Raw genomic sequence first — 20,280 nt, 5'->3', positions numbered from 1 at the left:
GGAGAAGGGGAGGGGCACATGGGCAATGAGGTCAAAGGAAGCAGCAAATATAAGTCTCTCCACCCATCTGCTAGCACTTTAGTTGTACTTGCAGAGTTGGCACTGCATATGGTTGGCATGTTTCCTTCTGTTTTATTTCCTGAGGCATCTCCCTCTTTCCTTCTCTTCGTCTTCTGAAGTTAAAACAAAGATAATTCTCAATTTAAGGCAGCTTGAGACTGGTTTATTTTTTCAGATTTGACAAAAAAAAAAGAGGCTATCTATGTCTTGAGTGTAGGAATGCCGTCATAATGGCTACGCTCCCATTTCACATGGATTTGGGCTTTCAGCATTTCAACATGCTATCCTTATATACTGCGTAGGTTCACATTTAATAATATGGTATCCCACAATTGAAGTAACCCAGTGTGCTTGTCCAAGTTATGGGTGTTTTTACTAATTGAAATTGTATCTTTGTCCAAGAATTGTGTCAGATTTCCTGGTATGGACATTTAGTGCGGTATTGCATTGCGTGTAGCCCTTTGGGGAGTTGGTTGCTGTGATGGCCTGGGACTCGGGCTCGGACTCAGACTCAGAACCAGAGGAGTCTCGGTCCGCACCGGTTCCTTTGCCTCAGGCGGCATCTGAACCGAGTCTGAGGCCTGATTCTGAAGAGCCCCAGTCTGCACAGGTTCCCCTGCAACAAGCACCAGCTGAGCCGAGTCAGTGGCCTGAGCCTGCCCTGGCTCCAGTTGCGGGGATTACCTCGTTTCCCTCTGCTGGGCAATCACGTGCAGCTGCTCCACTACCAGTTGGGTCAGGAGAGGCTGAGGCGGCCTCTGGGTCTAGTAACCCACCAACGTCCCCCGAGCTGCAGAGACTCAGGTCTGAGAGAAGGAGAGACCTGAGTACTCGCAGGAAGAGTGCCCGCCTTTCAGCGAGACAGGGAGGTGAGTCACCGGGGGATCAGGACTGGCCGTTACCCTGTCAGAGATAAAAGGCTGCCGGACCCCACCCCAGGTTGCGGGAGCAACATTGCTGCTTGCTGGAACCTGCCTGTTACCCTGTGCCTGACCTAGCCTGGTTTCCTGCCTTGGCCCTGTTGGACTGACTCCTTGTGGAATCCTTGGATTTGGGACCAGACCTGGACCGTGTTGCTTGGGTTAACCCTCGGGCCCAGCACAGTTACGGTGCAAAAGCTTAAATATTTAAGCATAGCATCTTGGCCAGGGGTAGACAACCTAAGGCCCATGGGCTACACCTATGGGGTTTTTAACTCCTTAGCTCCATTTGAATCCGGGTTTCAGATAAGATCACGAAAGTTTTGGTATCCCAGTGGAGCTCATTGCATTGCATATGAATAGGCAGTTACACCAGGCACCTCTACTGGCAAGGCAGCATGCCTCTAAATACCAAGTTGCTGGGAATCATGTGTTCTGTTTGTGGGCATCTGGTTGGCCATGGTGAGAACAGGTTCCTGGACTAGAATAGGCCTTTGGCCTATAAGATCCAGCGGAGATCTTATGTTCTTAACACCTTGATTTGTTCAGACAATTAAAATGCAATGCCGGTGTCTTTAAAAAGCTGCTTATCAGAGATTTTGGAATTCAGGCATCTGAAGAAATAATTTAAGGTTTCTGTTCCATGTGCAGTTGTTGACTTTGAATGGCAGATCGCTGCACCATATCACAAAACTGCTGTTGAGAATGTCTGAGTTTGCAACACTGCCTGGGGCTCATTTGTATTGAGAAACAAAAGTTCCGATTTCAAAAGGAAGTCATAGAAGGGAAAGTGAAGTTGCTGAAAGGTGCATATAATATTCTGCTAGAAAGGGAAACAAAAGATGAGGAGGTGAAATCGGTCATGATTAAATGGGCACAAGATATAGGTCATAACATACTATTTGAAGATTGGGAAAAATTGTGGAAAACAGATCTAAAATTTACAGATTGCTCTCTTTTGAAAGAAAATTATATGAAAATGATGTATAGATGGTATATAACATGAGTACAGATTGCAAGAATGCATAAAACTGGGTCAAATGTATGCTGGAAATGCAAAGAAAAAGAAGGGACGTTTTATCATATGTGGTGGGAATGTAGAGAAATTAAAACATTCTGGGAAATAATATATACTGAGTTGAAGAAAATGTTTAAACTAACATTTGTAAAAAAAACCCAGAAGCATTCTTGTTAGGGATTGTAGGAAAATACCTGCCAAGGAAATTAAAGAACTTATTTATGTATGCGACAATGGCAGCAAGAGTCTTGATAGCATAAGGACAACTATGGCTTTAGAGAAGAATGGGAACTTTTTACAAATTACTTAAAAACAACAATAAAATGACTTGGATTCCTTGGCAGGTTTTGAATAAACATACACAAATTTATTATTGTTAACATAATAGATAGACAATTTAAGGATTTTTACAATTTTATAATATGCAGAGAATAATATGTGTTGAAAAACTGGAGAGAGGAGCTGAGGGAAGTCTGGGGTGAGGGGTGGGAAAAAATGGGGGGGGGAATGAAGATGATATGTTTTTGATAATTTATGGTGTTGAAATTCTTAATAAAAACTATTTAAAAAGAGAGAGAGAGAAAAACAAAAGCTCCAACACTGTATACATGCAGAACTAGTTGTGTGACAGTTGTAGATCTTGACTTGGCCTGTGGGAGTAGTAGTAATAATTTCCTTTTTTTAAGTGGAATTATACAAATAATACATTTTAGAGCTGCTCTATGTTATCAGTCAGTTTTAAATGGTTATGCTTGTAGTGCAGGGGGTGGTTCTGTTCCTAAAATTGTGTGTGTGTGTGTGTGTGTGTGTGTGTGTGTACACCCTGAGTTCAGCAGTTCACAATTTTTGTCTACAGAAAAACACTGCAGTATCATTTCGGGATGGATAAAGCATACCATATTAAAATAAAATAAAAACAGAGAACAGGATCCTGGACTAGAATAGGCCTTTGGCCTATAAGATCCAGCAGAGATCTTATGTTCTTAACACCTTGATTTGTTCTGACAATTAAAATACAATTCCAGTGTCTTTAAAAAGCTATTGCTGTGGAAATTTCTGCTTCAAACTCCTGTTTCATTTTTCAAAGTAATGTCTCTAATTCGTGTATTGGAAGAACAGGATCTAAAATAGGATGGCACTTGCCATTATTTGTAATTAAGGATTATGGACAATACTCTTACTTGAAGCCAAATAGAGAAGGCAAGTTCATTTTCGAAATAAGAAATGAGTGACTCACATTGGATTAAAGCTGCATAGAAAGAGGTTCCTTTTTAAAAAATATATATATATAAAAATGACTACAATAGTCATAGTTGGCAAAGTGGCACCTTTTCAGTATATGAAGCTAAGTAAATTTTAGGGACAGACTCTTCATCAGGATTTGGACTGGGATTTTGTCAAGTTGCTGTTGATCAACATGATTATTATTATTATCATTCATTAGCAAGGTTTTTTTAAAAGTATTTTTTTGCTAAAATATAGAATGAACTCTTGACTGCTGGGAAAGTTTTCAGGAGAATAACTTCGTATGCTTGATGTTGGTATAAGTGCTAAAATTACTATCACTAGTGCTTCTACATATTTCCACTCTGAGATATCCACAGTACCGTAATTGTTTTAAGCTTGGCAGAATGCTGTTTACATTCCATTTGATCTTGCGGCACTTTTTCTATGTTTTGATTAAAAATGCATTTTTTTCTCTATACACAATCCCTTTTCTGATTGTACCGGTATATCTGCTCTTTTAAAGTTGTGATCCCTGGTGTGTATTAGAACCTAATAGTACAACTAAATCTGAAGATGTTTTACTGCTCAGAAATAATGTTATCAATGGGATTGCTTCATTATCAATAGGCAAGTGCAGGGTTCAAAATGCCCATTGTTCTAATCTTGGCACATTTTGCGATAGGGAATTTCATTAGAGCTAGTGGTTTCTGAGCTCTGGGCGTAGTACTGCGCCTAAGATTTCAGTTTAAAACTGCAGAGTGGAAGTTGTCAGGGTCGATCCTGGTGTGCAGGCATCTTTACTTGGTCACAAGTGGTTGATAGCCAGGTGCAAAATGCGCCTGGCGCTTGACTAATTTCAAACACTGGCATCCTCATTGGTCCAAGATGCTTGAAATGGTAGCCTGACACATCTGGAGAGTGGAAGGTTAGTTTAGGGGGTGTTGGTGATGAGACAGAAGGATGACATTGTGTTTGGTAATAGTATAAAACAGGCATAGGCAAACTTGGCCCTCCAGATGTTTTGGGATTACAACTCCCATCATTCCTAGCTAACAGGACCAGTGGTCAGGGATGATGGGAGTTGTAGTCCCAAAACATCTGGAGGGCCGAGTTTGCCTATGCCTGGTATAGAACAATCTTCTTGTGTTACCATTGAAGGAGTGAATGTGAACTTCTACATTGGTCCCTCCCCCGAGATGGATAAACTGAATGTGGAAATTAATCAATAGTCCTTGGAGGTATAAAAAAAGTTGTGTGTAATGTTTTCTGGGTGCTTCTGTCCCAAGACCTTAAAATTCCAACAGCATACTTTTATTCTGATTTCTAAGTAGATTATACAGTGGTACCTCAGGTTAAGTACTTAATTCATTCCGGAGGTCCGTACTTAACCTGAAACTGTTCTTAACCTGAAGCACCACTTTAGCTAATGGGGCCTCCTGCTGCTGCCGCGCCGCCGGAACCCAATTTCTGTTCTTATCCTGAAGCAAAGTTCTTAACCTGAAGCACTATTTCTAGGTTAGCGGAGTGTGTAACCTGAAGCATATGTTATCTGAAGCATATGTAACCCGAGGTACCACTGTATTTTTGAAATCACATTATGATTTTGAGGTGCTGTTGAATAATATGAAGTGAGCACACAAGGCTGGATGAATGGAATTCTCAGCTGATGAGCTAAGAATGGTCACACACTTCCTGACATGCTCGGAATTGTTTGCTAAAAATGGAACACTCTCAAGGTACAGAGTCAAGATCCATGGCTGGTAGAGAGAAAATGTTAATGCTGTGTTGGAGTTAACCACAATTATCAGATTGAACTTCCTAGTGCAAAAGTGTTCACTAGTGGCAATGTATGCAATGGAATGCTAGATCAGATGGAACAGAACTATCTCACCTGGGGCTCAGCCAGCTGAGCTAAGACAAGGGTAAGTCCCCAGGGAGGGACCAGAGGGAGGAACCTAGGCTGGATGCTAAGCCTAAGCCTAAGTCATGTGTCCTGATGATCTGGCATATAACACTACAGTAGTACCTCTGGTTGCAGACAGGATCCGTTCTGGAGCTCTAGTCGGATCCTGAGGTTTTCGCAACCAGAGGTGCCTGTTCTGCGCATGTGCGCAGCACGGTAGAGCGGTTCTGCGCATGCGCACAGTGCAGTAGAGCGGTTCTGCGCATGCGCGCGTGGCGAAACCTGTAAAAATACTTCCGGGTTTGCCGCGTGTGTATCCCGAAGATTCTGTAACCAGAGGTGCGCATAAGTAGAGGTACCATTGTATTTTAAAAGCTAATTTTCTCCCTGCCAGGCTTAGGCAGAGCAGCAGGTTAGGATCTGGCGTAACTTTGCACCAGCTTTTTGTGCATAGGATTGCTACCTAAGTTGCTGACATCTAATTTGAAATTCTTTCTAAAAGAGCAGTAGCACCTATGATTTAGAAAAAAAAATAGTAAGAAGACACAAAGCAAAGATAATGACGGAAAGAAATTAAAAACTAATATTTAAAACTCCACTGTTCTTTAAACCAGTATATCTGGATATATTGTTGAGGACTGATTATTTTGATTGGTGGAAAGAATATTCTTGTTTTATCAAATCTTGATAAATGGTTATTGGGTGCTTGTTGTTGTTTTTTTAAAAAAGACTTCTTTTATTATTCCACTCAAGGCAGAACAGTGTTGTGCTATTGTGAGCTTTATGGCATTTTTACCTTGAAATCTTAAAAATTGTCTTAAAGGATGGGTGGAGCAGCAAATGTCCCTGTGACTGTGATTTCCTGAGCTTACAAACAGGGAAGCTGCTGTTCAAAAAGGAAGAAAGTGTTTGAACCTTGAATTACAAAGTCAACGCACATTATTCCCTGCACTCTTAAGAACAAAGCCACTCTCGCTGTGCTTCCTGATGGCCTCTTTCCGGAGCTAGTAGAATAACTTGTTTATTTACAATCTGATCCAGTGGCTTGTGTCCAAAAAGCAATGTGTGTGCACGCGCAAGTGTGGTTTTGTTTTTCTTCCAGTGTAGTTCAAAGAGCATCCTTTTTCGTTCAAGGTGAGTTAAATGCATCCAATTGTTGCTTATTTGGCAATACAGGTTTCATTCCTGCTGGTGCCTGTAAATACTATTTAAAGCTGATATTTTACCCCCCACAATTTATTTAAAAGTATTTCTAATCCTCCCTGCATTGCAGAGGGACCCCAAGGTTGGCAGCAAGGTGGGGGCTAAGTAATGCAGCCCTTGGGTGGGGGGTGACCCAGACACCACATGGTTGGTACCAGAGCAGATACAGGGAGAAGATTACTGGAAATCAGAATCCCAGGTAAATGAGGCAGGAATCACACACAGCGATTTCAGCTCAGGATTGGTGCATTGTTCTCACTGTGCACGATGACTTGAGCAGAGGTAGCGTTTTTCAGCCCCTTTTGTATTTTCCAAAATACAGTGGTACCTCAGGTTAAGTACTTAATTCGTTCCAGAGGTCAGTTCTTAACCTGAAACTGTTAACCTGAAGCACCACTTTAGCTAATGGGGCTTCCTGCTGCTGCTGCGCTGCCGGAGCATGTTTTCTGTTTTCTGTTCTCATCCTGAAGCAAAGTTCTTAACCAGAGGTACTATTTCTGGGTTAGCAGAGTCTGTAACCTGAAGCATATGTAACCTGAAGCGTATGTAATACAGGTACCACTGTATTTTCTGTTTTAGCTTGTACAGTGGTACCTCTGGTTCCATATGCTTCAGGTTCCATACGCTTCAGGTTACAGACTCTGCTAACCCAGAAATAGTACCTCTGGTTAAGAACTTTGCTTCAGGATGAGAACAGAAATTGCGCGGCTGCAACCGGAGGCCCCATTAGCTAAAGTGGTGCTTCAGATTAAGAACAGTTTCAGGTTAAGAACGGACCTCCGGAACGAATTAAGTATGTAACCAGAGGTACCACTGTAGAATACAATTTAGAGCACGTTGACATAGTCATAGTTGCATAACAACTATGCAGAGAAGAAAAGCTTGTATCGGGATCTGTGCATGATCACAGGGATTGTTTCAGATGAGCACTGTTGTTTTCAGGGTGGTAGTCTGAGGAAACATGGGACTCTCAAGAGGGGAAGTTGATGATCTTGCTTAGAGATGCACCATGTATGGTTTTGTAAGCAACAGGTGAGTGTGCAGGGCTGGGCGATACCTGGTTTTCAGTGTTGCGATATATCTCCAGCTTAAACATCTTGATATGCCGATATATCACGATGTCTGAAATAAGGGTGGAGCTATGCGGAGGCATTGGCCGGCTTCACGGTTTTCCCTGCATTGTGATTTTTTTCATAGCGCATGAACACCCACCCATGATTTGCAATATATGGCCAGGTCAAAAACTATGAAACCGATATCATGATATGGACTTCAAGCAATATACTGTATCAATATATCACCCAGCCCTATTAGTGTGCTATGGAAGTGTTAGTAGGGTGTCTCATTGAATAACATAGAAGAACATCTGGCCCTGCTGCAGTCAGACCGGCTCCCCTCTCCTCCTGTGGTGGGAAGGAAAGATGTTGGCTATTCTGTTTTGCGAGCATTTGGCTCCTGGTTTATCTTCTGTACTTCATAAATGTTAGCTGCTTTGAGGACTCTGGTGAAAAAGCAGGATGTGAATGTACTAAGTCAGTAAACATCCTTGTGAAAGTCTCAAGTGTTGTGCTGCACCTCAGCCAATGTGGTTTAGTGGATGGGGGATTCATTGCTTCGTTTGCGGGGGGCAGGTCTCTCTCAGACACCGCTATCTTAAAATGTCTGCTACCCTGAATCTTAGTAAAATGTGATGAAAACAGTTTCAGAGTTCTAGTCCAGGTTCATTCTCTCTCTCTCCCCCAGTAACAAAATACCAACTGGTAAATTATTTCTTTACATACCAAGTTCCAAGTTTTCTCATTCTTTTTACAAAATGACACAAGGTCACATGGGCCTGTATGAAAAGTATATTTCATCAAAACAAAACCCTTTATTCCATTGTAAATGGATGGGTAACCTGCTGTGCCTTTTGCTGTAAATCAAGTGCCAGGAATCTAAATGCTATTCTTGCAGCTTCAAACTTTAAACAACCTACTCTGTTTAGAACTGGGTTGTGTGCCAGCAGTTAAAGCACAACCATATAGGGTATGGCAGAACTTGTGGTTTTGGAGTGAGAGCATGATAAACGTGATCAGTTACTTTAGTATCACAAGTACATATAAGTCTCTCGTATTCATACTCTCTCACATACACAGACGCACACAAATAAATTGTGTTATATTTTTGGCTCTTTTTATGGTTCGGTTTTCTGCAGTAGCAGAAACTTGCAAGCTAGTTTGCACAAAAGAAGGAGCAATAGCAGCCGACTGGCCTTCCCACAGGGTCACAAAAGTAGCTTGCACATAAACAGGTTTTGATAACTGGTGTGTGTGTGCGTGCGTGGGTGCTGCCGGAGCATGATTTCTGTTCTTATCCTGAAGCAAAGTTCTTAACCTGGGTTAGCAGAGTCTGTAACCTGAAGCGTATGTAACCCGAAGCGTATGTAACCTGAGGTACCACTGTATGTTACGCCCTTATTCGTCAATTGCTAGATAAGCAGAGCTTTTGGTATTCTCAGTATTTCATGTCCCTAATGCTTTTGGGGGGGGGGGGGCACAGGTGGCACTGTGGGTTAAACCACAGAGCCTAGGACATGCCGATCAGAAGGTCGGTGGTTTGAATCCCCGCGACGGGGTGAGCTCCCGTTGTTCGATTCCTGCTCCTGCCAACCTAGCAGTTCGAAAGCACGTCAAAGTGCAAGTAGATAAATAGGTACCACTCCGGCGGGAAGGTAAACAACGTTTCCGTGCGCTGCTCTGGTTCGCCAGAAGCAGCTTAGTCATGCTTACTCATGCTGGCCACATGACCCGGAAGCTGTACTCCAGCTCCCTCAGCCAATAAAGCGAGACGAGCACCGCAATCCCAAGAGTCTGTCACGACTGGACCTAATGGTCAAGGGTCCCTTTACATTTTAATGCTTTTTAGATCAACCTGCTCAGTTGGTTAGAGCATGCCAAGGTTGCAGCTTTGATCCTTCTATAGGACAGCTGCATCTTCCTGCATTGCTGGGGTTTGGACTACATGACCCTCCACAATTCTATGATTCTTTGATAGGGTCTTGATATACACCCAGCAGCTTAAGTGGAAGCTTTCTGTTTGGGGGAGTAAAGGCCTAGTAACCATTCCTGGGTATCTTCTGAGTATTTTGATCCTGTGTTAGATACGCCTGACGAGACGACTTTCAAGTGAAGGCAATTAAATAGACGTTTCAGTTCACGAAAGTTGAGAGCTGCAATAATTTCAGGCTATATATGGTGTGTTCGTGCAAATAATGGAAGTGTATTAATAGCACCAATTTTCCATATGGGTTGTGAGCAAATGTCCTTTGAAAGATATCCTGCGCTTAAGGAACATATTTGTATTGGACTGTAAAAATCAATATCCCACTTGGAGAAAGCTGTTTTGGGATAATAGCTTACTTTTTTTACAACAAGGTTAAAACTAACCAATGGAAATCTAGTAAGGCCTAAGCTTCTCTCCCCATTAAATAGTAGCTCTTCACATTGCTTTTGGGTTATTTGTTGGCCATGGTCAAATTGGGGTGAGGAAAATATACCCTTCCTCGTTTAAGGATTAATCTTCATTTCAAGAATGGTTCAGTTGGGGTGCTTGTCTGTTAAAGGTTCCCCCCCCCGTCAATTCCTTGAGAATCATTGTTTTTAACGTCTTCAGTTTGTGTCCAAGGAACTTAGGGGCATTTTACTCTCACGCCAAGTTTGAGCAGGTTTGCTCACCCTGTGAGCTTTGTAGCTAAACGGGGATTAGAACTGGGCATTAGGAATTCTGTCTCTTCTTCTCCCTGCCCCCCAATTTCCAGATACTTCTGTACCACGTTAGCTCTCTGCCTAACAGCTGTCACCCAACATTAAATGATTCACAGTAAATCAGTCGCTACATGCTCAAACTCTGCATGGCTTCAGAGAGACGTATCATGAAATAAGATACACCAGCAATAATTTTTTTTTTTGCATGCAAATAGTGGACAAGTGAACACAATTGGATTTGGGCATGCTTTGTTTCAAAGTGGTTCTCTTAAGTGCACTACTTTTGCTGGTGCTTTGTATTCTGCAATGTGAATATTGCAGTACATTGATTTCAGATTTCTTTGGATGAGACAGAAGAGTCTCATTTCTGCATCTTGTCCAAAGCCCATAAATTCATTTTCTAGTCTGGTAGGGAGTCAGACAACATGGGAACATGATGATTAGATATGTGAGTGGCTTGTTATTCCACTTTCTGGGTAGGAATCCATTTGGTGTTCATGGGCTTGTGATTCATTTGGATGCTTCCTTTTAACCAACTAGCAAAGGAGGCATATTTTGCTGATTTCTCTCTGCAGGAAATCCCAGGAGCTGATTTTCAGAGATGCTAGGGAATTCAGGGGAGTGAAGGAATCTGCAGAACGCCTGCTACATGGTCCTTTTGTGAGCATAAGGGCATCAATCCGATTCCACTTGCTGCCTGCTCCTAAGCCATTCATTGAAAGCTAAAGGTTGATTCCACTATATACATTGGTAGTGTGTGTGTGGAATATGACAGTTGCACACCAGACCTTCAAAGTGCTACTATACCACTTTAAGAGCTACGGACAATTTTGGGAACTGTAGTCTACTGATCTCTGAGAGCTACAAATTCCAACACCCATCAGAAACTACCACTACCAACAATTCTCTATGGCTCTTACAGTGACACGATACAGTGGTACCTCGGGTTAAGAACTTAATTTGTTCTGGAGATCCGTTATTAACCTGAAACTGTTCTTAACCTGAAGCACCACTTTAACTAGTGGGGCCTCCTGCTGCCGCCGCGCCACCAGAGCACAATTTCTGTTCACATCCTGAAGCAAAGTTCTTAACCTGAAGCACTATTTCTGGGTTAGCGGTGTCTGTAACCTGAAGCGTATGTAACCTGAGGTACCACTGTAGTGCTTTAAATGCATGGTGGATATGTGACCTAATTTGGAACACATACATTTACATTAAAACTTTTGTACATCAGCTCTTGTTTTTAAAACCTCTTGTTCAGTAGCTAGAAATGCTCAGTAAATATTAAGTAGTAGTATACAGTGGTACCTCAGGTTACTAACACCTCATGTTACTTCGGGTAGCAGACCACTAACCCAGAAGTAGTACCTCGGGTTAAGAACTTTACCTCAGGATAAGAACAGAAATCACATGCCAGTGGTGTGCCGGCAGCGGGAGGCCCCATTAGCTAAAGTGGTATCTCAGGTTCAGAACAGTTTCAGGTTAAGAACGGACCTCTGGAACGAGTTAAGTATGTAACCAGAGGTACCACTGTATATATTTTTGGTATCTTTAAAACTGTCAAATCTCTTTTGCTTTAGGATGTTCAGAAAGAGCGAGAAGCTCACACGTATCTTACCAAAGAAGCAATCAAGGAAAAAGTCCAGACATACAATTCAGATGTCACTGACAAGCTAAAGATGACATTGGTAAGACTGTGTGTAAAGTTTTTTTTAAGTTTTGGTAGTTTAAAGGGGTGCATGGCAGCAACATAAAATCACCACTGTATGCTTTGAGTATATGGGCTTGGACAAAATTTATGTATTATCATATTCATTGTTTTCACATTCTGTGTATTTGTACTTAAAATATTCCTAAACACTATATAGCAGAATGGTGCTACCTTATTGGTTGGCAGTCAAAGAGAGGAAAATGAAAACAAGCAAAGTCAGCAGATGCCTTAGTTTAACCCAGCAGTGTCATGGGACTACCTTTGAAGGATCTTCAAAAGTTACAGTTGATTTAGTATGCAGGAGCAAGGATGCTCATGTGACACCTGTCCTGCAAGAGCTGCACATTGCCAGTTTGTTTCTGGGCACAAGTTGATGTTTTGAAAATTAACCCTTTAAAGCCCTACAACAGGGGCAGAGAATGGGATCTGGCTGGCAGGCCAAATCCTTAGCTCTCCCCTAACCTTCTCAGGGTCATTTTGACAGGCCCTAACAATCAAGGTGACCCAACAAGCCATACTTTGAGAGCAAACTCTGCTTTGTGTAAGGATCGGTAGTGCAGCAGATCTCAGCAGGCCTTGCTGTAGGCCCCAGTCAACTGATTGGCATTCATGGCAAGCTCACTCACAGAGGAAGATCTTTTGTATTGCCAGCTTGAATTCAAAGGAGGAATCTGGGGTGTGCTTCTAGTTTTTCTTCCTTTTAGCTGTGGCTTGAAACTCCCTTGTGCTTGACCTCATAGATGCTATCAAGCATAGGAAAGATGTTTGTGCTTTGCCTGTCTCCAAGACCTGGCAGAACTAATTTGATCTGCGGCCTAGCAGTTCCCCACCTTTGCCCTAAAAGGCTTGGGCCCAGGTTACCTAAAGAGCACACTGCCTTAACATCTGGGGGAGGGGCCTTTCTCTACGTTTCATCTACGATGGAAGCAGAGTTGAGTGTGACTTTCAGTGGCCGCATTCCATTTTACAGTCGTACCTCGGGTTACATACGCTTCAGGTTACACACTCCGCTGACCCAGAAATAGTGCTTCAGGTTAAGAACTTGGCTTCAGGATAAAAACAGAAATTGGGCTCCGGCGGCGCAGCGGCAGCAGGAGGCCCCATTAGCTAAAGTGGTGCCTCAGGTTAAGAACAGTTTCAGGTTAAGAATGGACCTCCGAAACGAATTAAGTACTTAACCCGACGTACCACTGTATATTCGCTTGCCCCACAAAACCTGGGTGGCTCCCTTTCTTGCTGGCTAGTAAAGACTTTGAAAGAAATTATATGCCAGACTTTTGCCATACGTGGCAGAATGGCAGATAAGCCTCCCCCCAGCTCCTCTGAGTTGGTTTTCATGTTATCGTAGAATAATAGAATCATAGAATGGGAAGGGACCCTGAGGATTTTCCAGCCCAACTCGCTGCAGTACAGGAATATACAACTGTCCCACATGGGGATCAAATTTGCGACTCAAACTCAACACGGTGCTCTAGCCAACTGAGCTATGTCTGCATCCGTTTGTGTTGTGTTGGGGTTTTTATGCTGATTTTGTTGCGACGTTGTGATGTGCAAGCATTAGAAAAGCGGGGGGAGCAAAAATGGATGTACGGAAATGTATCTGATCCTTGAGCTTCTGGTTATTTTGAAAGAACTAACCCTATAGTTTTTGTGTGTATTCTAGCACTCCAGCGGAGTATACACCGGCTTCATCAAAGTTCAGATGGAACTGTGCAGACCCATCACGGTACGGGCTCCTGCGAGTCCCGGGAAGCATGTCAACAACAACTCGGAGACAGCTTTTTGCTTGCCTAACGGCTACACAAATACCCTTCACATCAGCAGCACTAACACTGTTCGTGAAGTTATTGAAGCTTTGCTCAAGAAGTTCATGGTGGCTGATAACCCTGCCAAGTTTGCGCTTTATAAACGTTGTCACAAGGAAGATCAAGGTATGCTTCTAAATCTTCTGAATGATCATATGGTCGCTCTGTACTCTTAAGACTTGGGGAAGAGGGCTCCCCGGTTTGAAGTCCCATCTAGCAGAGGTTTTCAACCATTTTGGGTCCGTGGTTCCCTTGACCAACTACGTTCTTTCTGCGGCACCCCTGTGGGGCTCAGGAGCCCAGTTATGTCACCCCTTGCCTGCAGAGCCCCTCAGCCCTTTTCGAACACACTCCCTTGTGGAGTGTTCCCTCAGCCTCGTCTTCTCTCCTCTCTTCTTAGGAGTCGTCTGGGCAGCTGCAGCTGCCAGCCCTGGTCTCTGAGCTGCCCCTCCCCTGCCCCAAAGAGAGGTGCCTCCTCCCACTGCCCCACAGGGGCCTGGGAAGCACCCCTTGGCCAGCCCTAGAAGCACCATTCACCTGTGGAACTTGTAGCCAGGGCTGCTGCAACAAAAAGCTGTTCAAGCCTTGGGGAGGCAGAGATGCAAGAAGGCATCAGAAGAAGGAGGGAGGGACAGAGTTGCCAGTGGCACCCCTGACCATCATTCAAGGCACCCCAGTGGGCCATGGCACACTGGTTGAAAACCACTGCCATCTAGTGATAGCGGTTTTGCGCGCTATGCAAAAATCACAATGTGGGAAAAACTATGAAGCCAGCCCATGCCTGATGCCTCTACAAACTCCATCCTTATTTCAGACATCGTGATATATCAGTTTATCACAAAGTTTAGCTGGTGATATATCACAATGTTGAAAACCAAGTATCACCTGGCCCTATTGAGGACACTAGAGTTTGTTGGAAAATACTTAGATTTATTCAGCTTGATGGATTTTACTGCAGAGGGCTGTAGTACGTAAGAAGTCACAGCAAAAAGGTTTCTACTAAGGCAGAATCGTCATTAGATACACAACCCATAGATTCACTCCAAACACTGTTTAGATCCAGCCACATTGCACTACTGTATAGGCCGACCTGTTTACATCTAAATACTAGGCCTACTAAACACAACATGCACTTGTATCATGTTTTGAAAATACAGTACCATCTTTCTGTTTAGGTGGTGTACGAATTGAAAAGGCACATAAATAATATTGTCTAATAAAATCGCATACATTTGCTACAAGACTCTTAAACGAGCAAGCAAGGGAGCCATAAACCAGAACCATAAAAGATATAAAGAACTGAGTGCTGGTTTAAGTCAGCCTTTGTTATCTTCCTTCTGAAAGTGCATAAATGTTCTTGCTTTTGAAAAAGGCTCTGGAAACGGTTCTTGCTACCCTTGCTGTTGGGCCACCACTGAGAAGGCTATCTTCTCTGAATGCTAAATTGCTTCACATGCCAAACAGAAGGAGCAAGATTTCATTCCAGTGCTTAGGAATGTTCATCTGGCAAAAGTGGTCCCTTAGATATACTTGAGTCTTGGCTGTAAAATAAAGTGGTTGGCGTTTTTCCCCCCACAAGTTGCAGGAAACTGATTGCATATACACTTGTCAGTTTTGTGTATTCTGAATATGTTTAAGTTTGGGTGTTTTGCTTAGTGTTTCCTTTTTTGCTTTAGCAGTTGTCATTGTTGCTGTGCCTCACGTAATGAACTTTGCTCATAATTCTCAGTTTGTGCAGCAACATTTGAGGTGGGGGGCGGTCTTTTGTGTCTATGTTGATCTAGTTCTAGTCTAGAATTTCTAGCAGAAATTCTGTATGCATATTTACTCCCCACCCCTTTTAATCTCACACTTTTTTTAGTGTATATGTGCAAGCTCTCAGAAATTGAACATCCCCTTTATTTGCGGTTGGTGGCAGGCCCAAGGACAGACATGCTGAGTTTTGTTCTCCGTGAGCATGAAACTGGAGAGTTTTTGGTAAGTTGGCAGCTCTGTTTATAGCATCAAACAGCTTGGAGGGGTTCTTGAGGGTTTCCAAGTCCTACTTTTTTCCATTGCCAGGATTTTGGGCTATTTCCCAATTGATGTTTGTCAAGTGTACTACTCTCAGGCTCTTTTGTAGGCCAGAGAAGGACCTGTTTTGATACCAGTTAAAACCCAGTCTGTAATTTTAAGATTTTTTAATCATCTACATGCTTTTGTAATCCCCTTTCCCCTCCACAGTGGGAAGCTTTTAGTGTTCCTGAACTACAGAACTTCTTGCGTATACTGGACAAGGAAGAAGATGAGCAGCTGCAAATCTTACAAAGACGCTATGCAGCTTACAGAGACAAACTTGAAGAAGCCCTTGGTGGAGTCTGGAAACCAGGTTAAAATGGGGCCAAAGAACACTCAGGAAAAATACAAATTACCAAATATTGCATAGCATGCCAACCCCTAGAGCAAGAGCAAGAGTACCTGTGTCATTAAAACATATGACCTTTTTTTGTTATCATAGAGGTGGTTCTGTAAATTTGACATACTTTTACATCTTGCAGGTAGCAGCAAAGGGAATTTGCAATATTTGCAGACCTGTGTGGTGTGCGTACTTCACGAGTCTTTTCAAGATTGCATCATGCTAACTGTGATTGTATGATGAATCTGTTTTCAAAGACCCTGTGAAACACAAGACATTATGTGCTTTAATTATAATTTGTAGCTTTTAAAACTTAAAGGGGTGTGCAAGTTAGATTTTATTATAAATCTCAGCTCGGTTTAGAATAAGGATTAGCACACTATTTGATACCAAAATTGATTTTTGCACTACCTTTCTTCTGATATTTTTGAAATACGTATTATTTTTATTTGTAGAAGGGATGAACAATTGTGTCCCAAATGTTATGCAGAAGATGTTGAAGTAGTTTGAGCTGGAGAAGGTAGAGGGGAAGTAGAAAAGAAGGTGAGAGAGGAGAGAAGTGAGAATGTTGGAACAGGAGAAAAGTTGGTTAGTGTGTTGTAAAGACGGTTGAGTGTTTATGCTGATTAGTATTACTGAAATTAATATATTCAGATGCTATTATTGAGAGAGAATTTAGTAAATATAGTAAAAGCGGAATTGCATAGAGGCTGTGTGCGACCAGCAACACACTTTAGTCACAGTCTTGCATGTGCTGTTAAAATACACTCAGATTCTTGGTTGAGGTTTTCATTAGTAAAAACAGCTTTTAAGGAATTAATCCACAACTGTTGCAATGCTGAAAGGTGCAGTTGCCTTGATCTCACCACAAAACTTCGTACCTTTGCGTAGAAAGAGGCAAAATAGGGCCATTCTCCTGGTTTTATTTAAAAACTCAAGGAAGAAAGAAAATCCTTCTGAATTAAGTAGGCTAGGAGGAAAAGTAGCTTTGCGCTGTGAGAAACTTGAGCTATATCTGGTTTGGTTTCTGTGTTTAAACTATACAAGTTTTGAAAAACTGGCTAGGATTCTGTATGCTGCTGAACCATGGTAAATAATTGGAAGAGGAAGAATTTTGTGTTTTGACTGTAACTGCATTTTCCCCCAGAACTATTTTTATCTAAAGTATGCAAGGTGTAAATGAAATCAAAGAAATGGGTGTGCAATTCAAACCTTTATATAAATGTATCAAAAGACTTTCAAGTTTATATTTGCGGCCACCCAGGGGAAAAAAAGATATTGGTTTGGAGTAATAATTTATATAATTTAAGGAATCGTGAGCAGCAACCATCCCCCCTCCCTTTGAATTATTTGGGCATTAATTTTGAAATTTCTGAGTAATATCTGCCAGTTGCTGACACCCGGTGGGGATTATATGCAACTCCAAGACATATGTTCTCTTGGGAAAGTGTGCCTTTTATTGTTTTTAAAACTTTGGCTGTTTATTCCCCTCAAAATATTGAGGTTTGAGGAAGAGGTTCTAATCTCAGACTTGCCAAGACAATCTTGATATATTAAATGGTTAGCGATAACTTAAAAGTAGAATTAGGTATCAATCAAAGGCATATCTTGTTGGAGTTTTTATTATTATTTCATGTGTAATACTGTAGTGCTTTGTGTGTGTCTTACTGTTTTTTACCAGAGACCTAATCAAGAGTCACATAGGGTAGTGGGGGAAGGTTATGCGTTGAACATCAGTTTTGGAATTATTTTTCTACAAAGGCTATGTGTCACATTATCGGAAAGGTTTAGGTGTTAACTGCTTCTATGTGCCAGCCACCCAGAAGCCTTTGCCCTTTGTTGAGGGAAGTGTTAACATTTAAATGCTTCTTATAGCACACATGTTGGCCAGTCGTGTGCAAGGGTATACACCCTGCCAGGGTTACACCGTTAACTGGCAGAGAGTGTCTACTTTGCGCACAGTGGCGCATGCATCAAACATGGCTCCTGCATAAAACATTGTCACAGAAAGAGATTTTTCACTAGAGCAGAGCCAAAAGTTAATCACTGAGCCCTTTCTGCTAAAATTAGGGGTGCAGAGGGTAGCGCCACCCCGCAAAAAAACAACAACGGTGGTGACCCCCCCACTCACTTTTTTTGCTCCTTCCACTGCATTTTCATTTATTCTTCCCATTTCTGAGTGCTGTTGCTTTGTTTCAAAATGGCAGCTTTTTTTTACAGCGGTTCTCAACCTGTGGGTCCCCAGGTTTTGTTGGACTACAACTCCCATCATCCCTGAGCTCTGGCCTTGCTAGCTAGGAGTGGTGGGAGTTGTAGTTCAACATCTGGGGGCCCACAGGTTGGGAAAGGCTTCACCTGTCTTGAAGCCAGATCAGAGTGACGGCAGGAGGGCCCTGCTTCCTGCTTCCACTCTGGTTGTCTTCCTGGGTTAAGAAGTCAGTGGAGTAAGGGAAGAAAGCTCCATTTCCCACCCCCATTTTGGCCTCAGAACGGACACCATCAGAGCTAGGAAGCAGTATATCCTGTATGCAGTGGAAGAAATGCCATCGGCAGGGAGAGTGAACATGCTGCTGGCAAGTCAGGAGAAAACCCCACCCTTGTTCGTATTCTCATGTGCACAGTTCCAAAATGGCTGCCCAACTTGGATGTGGTAAACTGGGGAAGAGGAGTGCATTTTGGCTTAGCTCTTTGCTCATGCCTTGCATCTGGGAGCAGCTGAATTCTAAACTGGCCTTTGGAGTCACTTAATTCTATTGAAACTCATAAAAAGTTGATGTTTGGAATTTTAATATTAATCAGGTTGCTCGAAATTTAAATACTGTATTTCAGTCTAGAAATGACAATCTACAAGTATGTGAATCTTAATTATTATTATTTTTACTTGAACTTTGTGTTTTCCTTACCCCTACATCTTCTCTTGGTGTGTTTTATGAACTGCAGGAATAACAAAATTTATATTCCAAGCAGTCTCAAGCTGAAAGCACACTGGTTACTACAGGTGTTTTGTTTTTGTTTTTTTAAAAAAACCCAAAGCTTCAAAGAATAGGTCAACATTGATCCAAAGGTAGGGTTTTTTGGTTTTTTTTGTAGGCTTTAATTTTGTTTTCTTGTCAGGTTCTTAATCTGTCAAAGATGCATTGCAAACTGTTTTATGTTTTGACTTTGGTAGTAGCTGACTGGAGGGTGATGTGGAAAACACTGAAAAAAGGTTTTCTTTTTTTAAAAAACAAACTTGTACTATTTATTTTGAATTTTTTTTAATAGGGAAGCCTTAATGATTCCCTTTGAAGTTGTTATAGCAAGTTGTAATTCCATCATTAAAGCTAAAGTTGACACCGATATGGATGCTTTCATTGTTTCATTATTGGTTTAAATTTATAGCGCTTCCAACTACAAGTTAATGGCAACAATCTTTGCTGACTTGATGGGACTTCGCAACAGCAGTATCCTGAATCAGCACCAGGCATCTGACACCAGCTAAATTTCCCTCAATATGTCCAAGGCTGAGGGGTACAATATTTACATTATTTTTGTTGTTCTTACAGTTATACATCCACATGCCAGAGATGGATAGTGACTTTCCCAGGACACAAAATTCTGCTATGTTCAAGGATAAGAAAAAGCAAACCATTTGCTCATGTTGCAGCAATCAGGAAAATTCCTTACAAATTCAAACCACGCATCCTAGTAAAGGCATAACCAAGCCTGCAGCAAGTACAGTGGTGCCTTGCAAGACGAAATTAATCCGTTCCGCGAGTGTCTTCGTCTAGCAGTTTTTTCGTCTTGCGAAGCAACCCTATTAGCAGCTTAGCGGATTAGCGCTATTAGCGGTTTAGCGGCTATTAAAGGCTTAGCAGATTAGCTGCTAAAAGGCTATTAAAGGTTTAGCGGCTTAGAAAAAGGGGGGGGGGGAGCGGGAAAAAAATCTCAAGACTCGCAAGACATTTTCGTCTTGCGAAGCAAGCCCATAGGGAAATTCGTCCTGCGAAGCAACTCAAAAACGGAAAACCCTTTCGTCTAGCGGGTTTTCCGTCTTGCGAGGCATTCGTCTTGCGGGGCACCACTGTATTCTTCAGCTTGGGGATGGCAGGTGCTTAACACATTAAGCAGCTATGGCCCATTAGAATCTGAGAGAGTTGTCATATTGTAGGACATTGCATATTATCACAACCCTTTATACTTTGAGAAACTGCAGGGCCTGCATTTATCCAAAATTGTTTTCCAGGGCTCTAACATGATGCTATAACATCTAACGAAAACTAACCACAGACCTCCTTCATTTGTCTTAAAAGATT

General features: G+C 42.2%; 1 protein-coding gene across 4 annotated transcripts in view; it reads left to right on the top strand.

Moving 5' to 3' along the window:
- RASSF3 (Ras association domain family member 3) overlaps window positions 1-19,324 on the top strand; it is a 53,689-nt gene extending 34,365 nt beyond the window's left edge. For all 4 annotated transcript variants that reach the window (XM_081022384.1, XM_081022385.1, XM_081022382.1 and 1 more), the window contains 4 exons: window positions 11,655-11,762; window positions 13,449-13,716; window positions 15,452-15,567; window positions 15,814-19,324. In XM_081022384.1, the coding sequence (XP_080878510.1) occupies window positions 11,655-11,762; window positions 13,449-13,716; window positions 15,452-15,567; window positions 15,814-15,963 (642 nt within the window). In that variant the 3' untranslated portion in view covers window positions 15,964-19,324. The remainder of the gene's footprint in view (window positions 1-11,654; window positions 11,763-13,448; window positions 13,717-15,451; window positions 15,568-15,813) is intronic.
- Window positions 19,325-20,280: the final 956 nt, after the last annotated feature.

The sequence above is a fragment of the Podarcis pityusensis genome (genome assembly GCF_964106645.2).
Source record: "Podarcis pityusensis genome assembly, chromosome: 10".
NCBI lineage: Eukaryota > Metazoa > Chordata > Lepidosauria > Squamata > Lacertidae > Podarcis > Podarcis pityusensis.
Note: the sequence above shows the minus strand (reverse complement) of the source record. Positions and strands in the feature narration are given on the sequence as shown.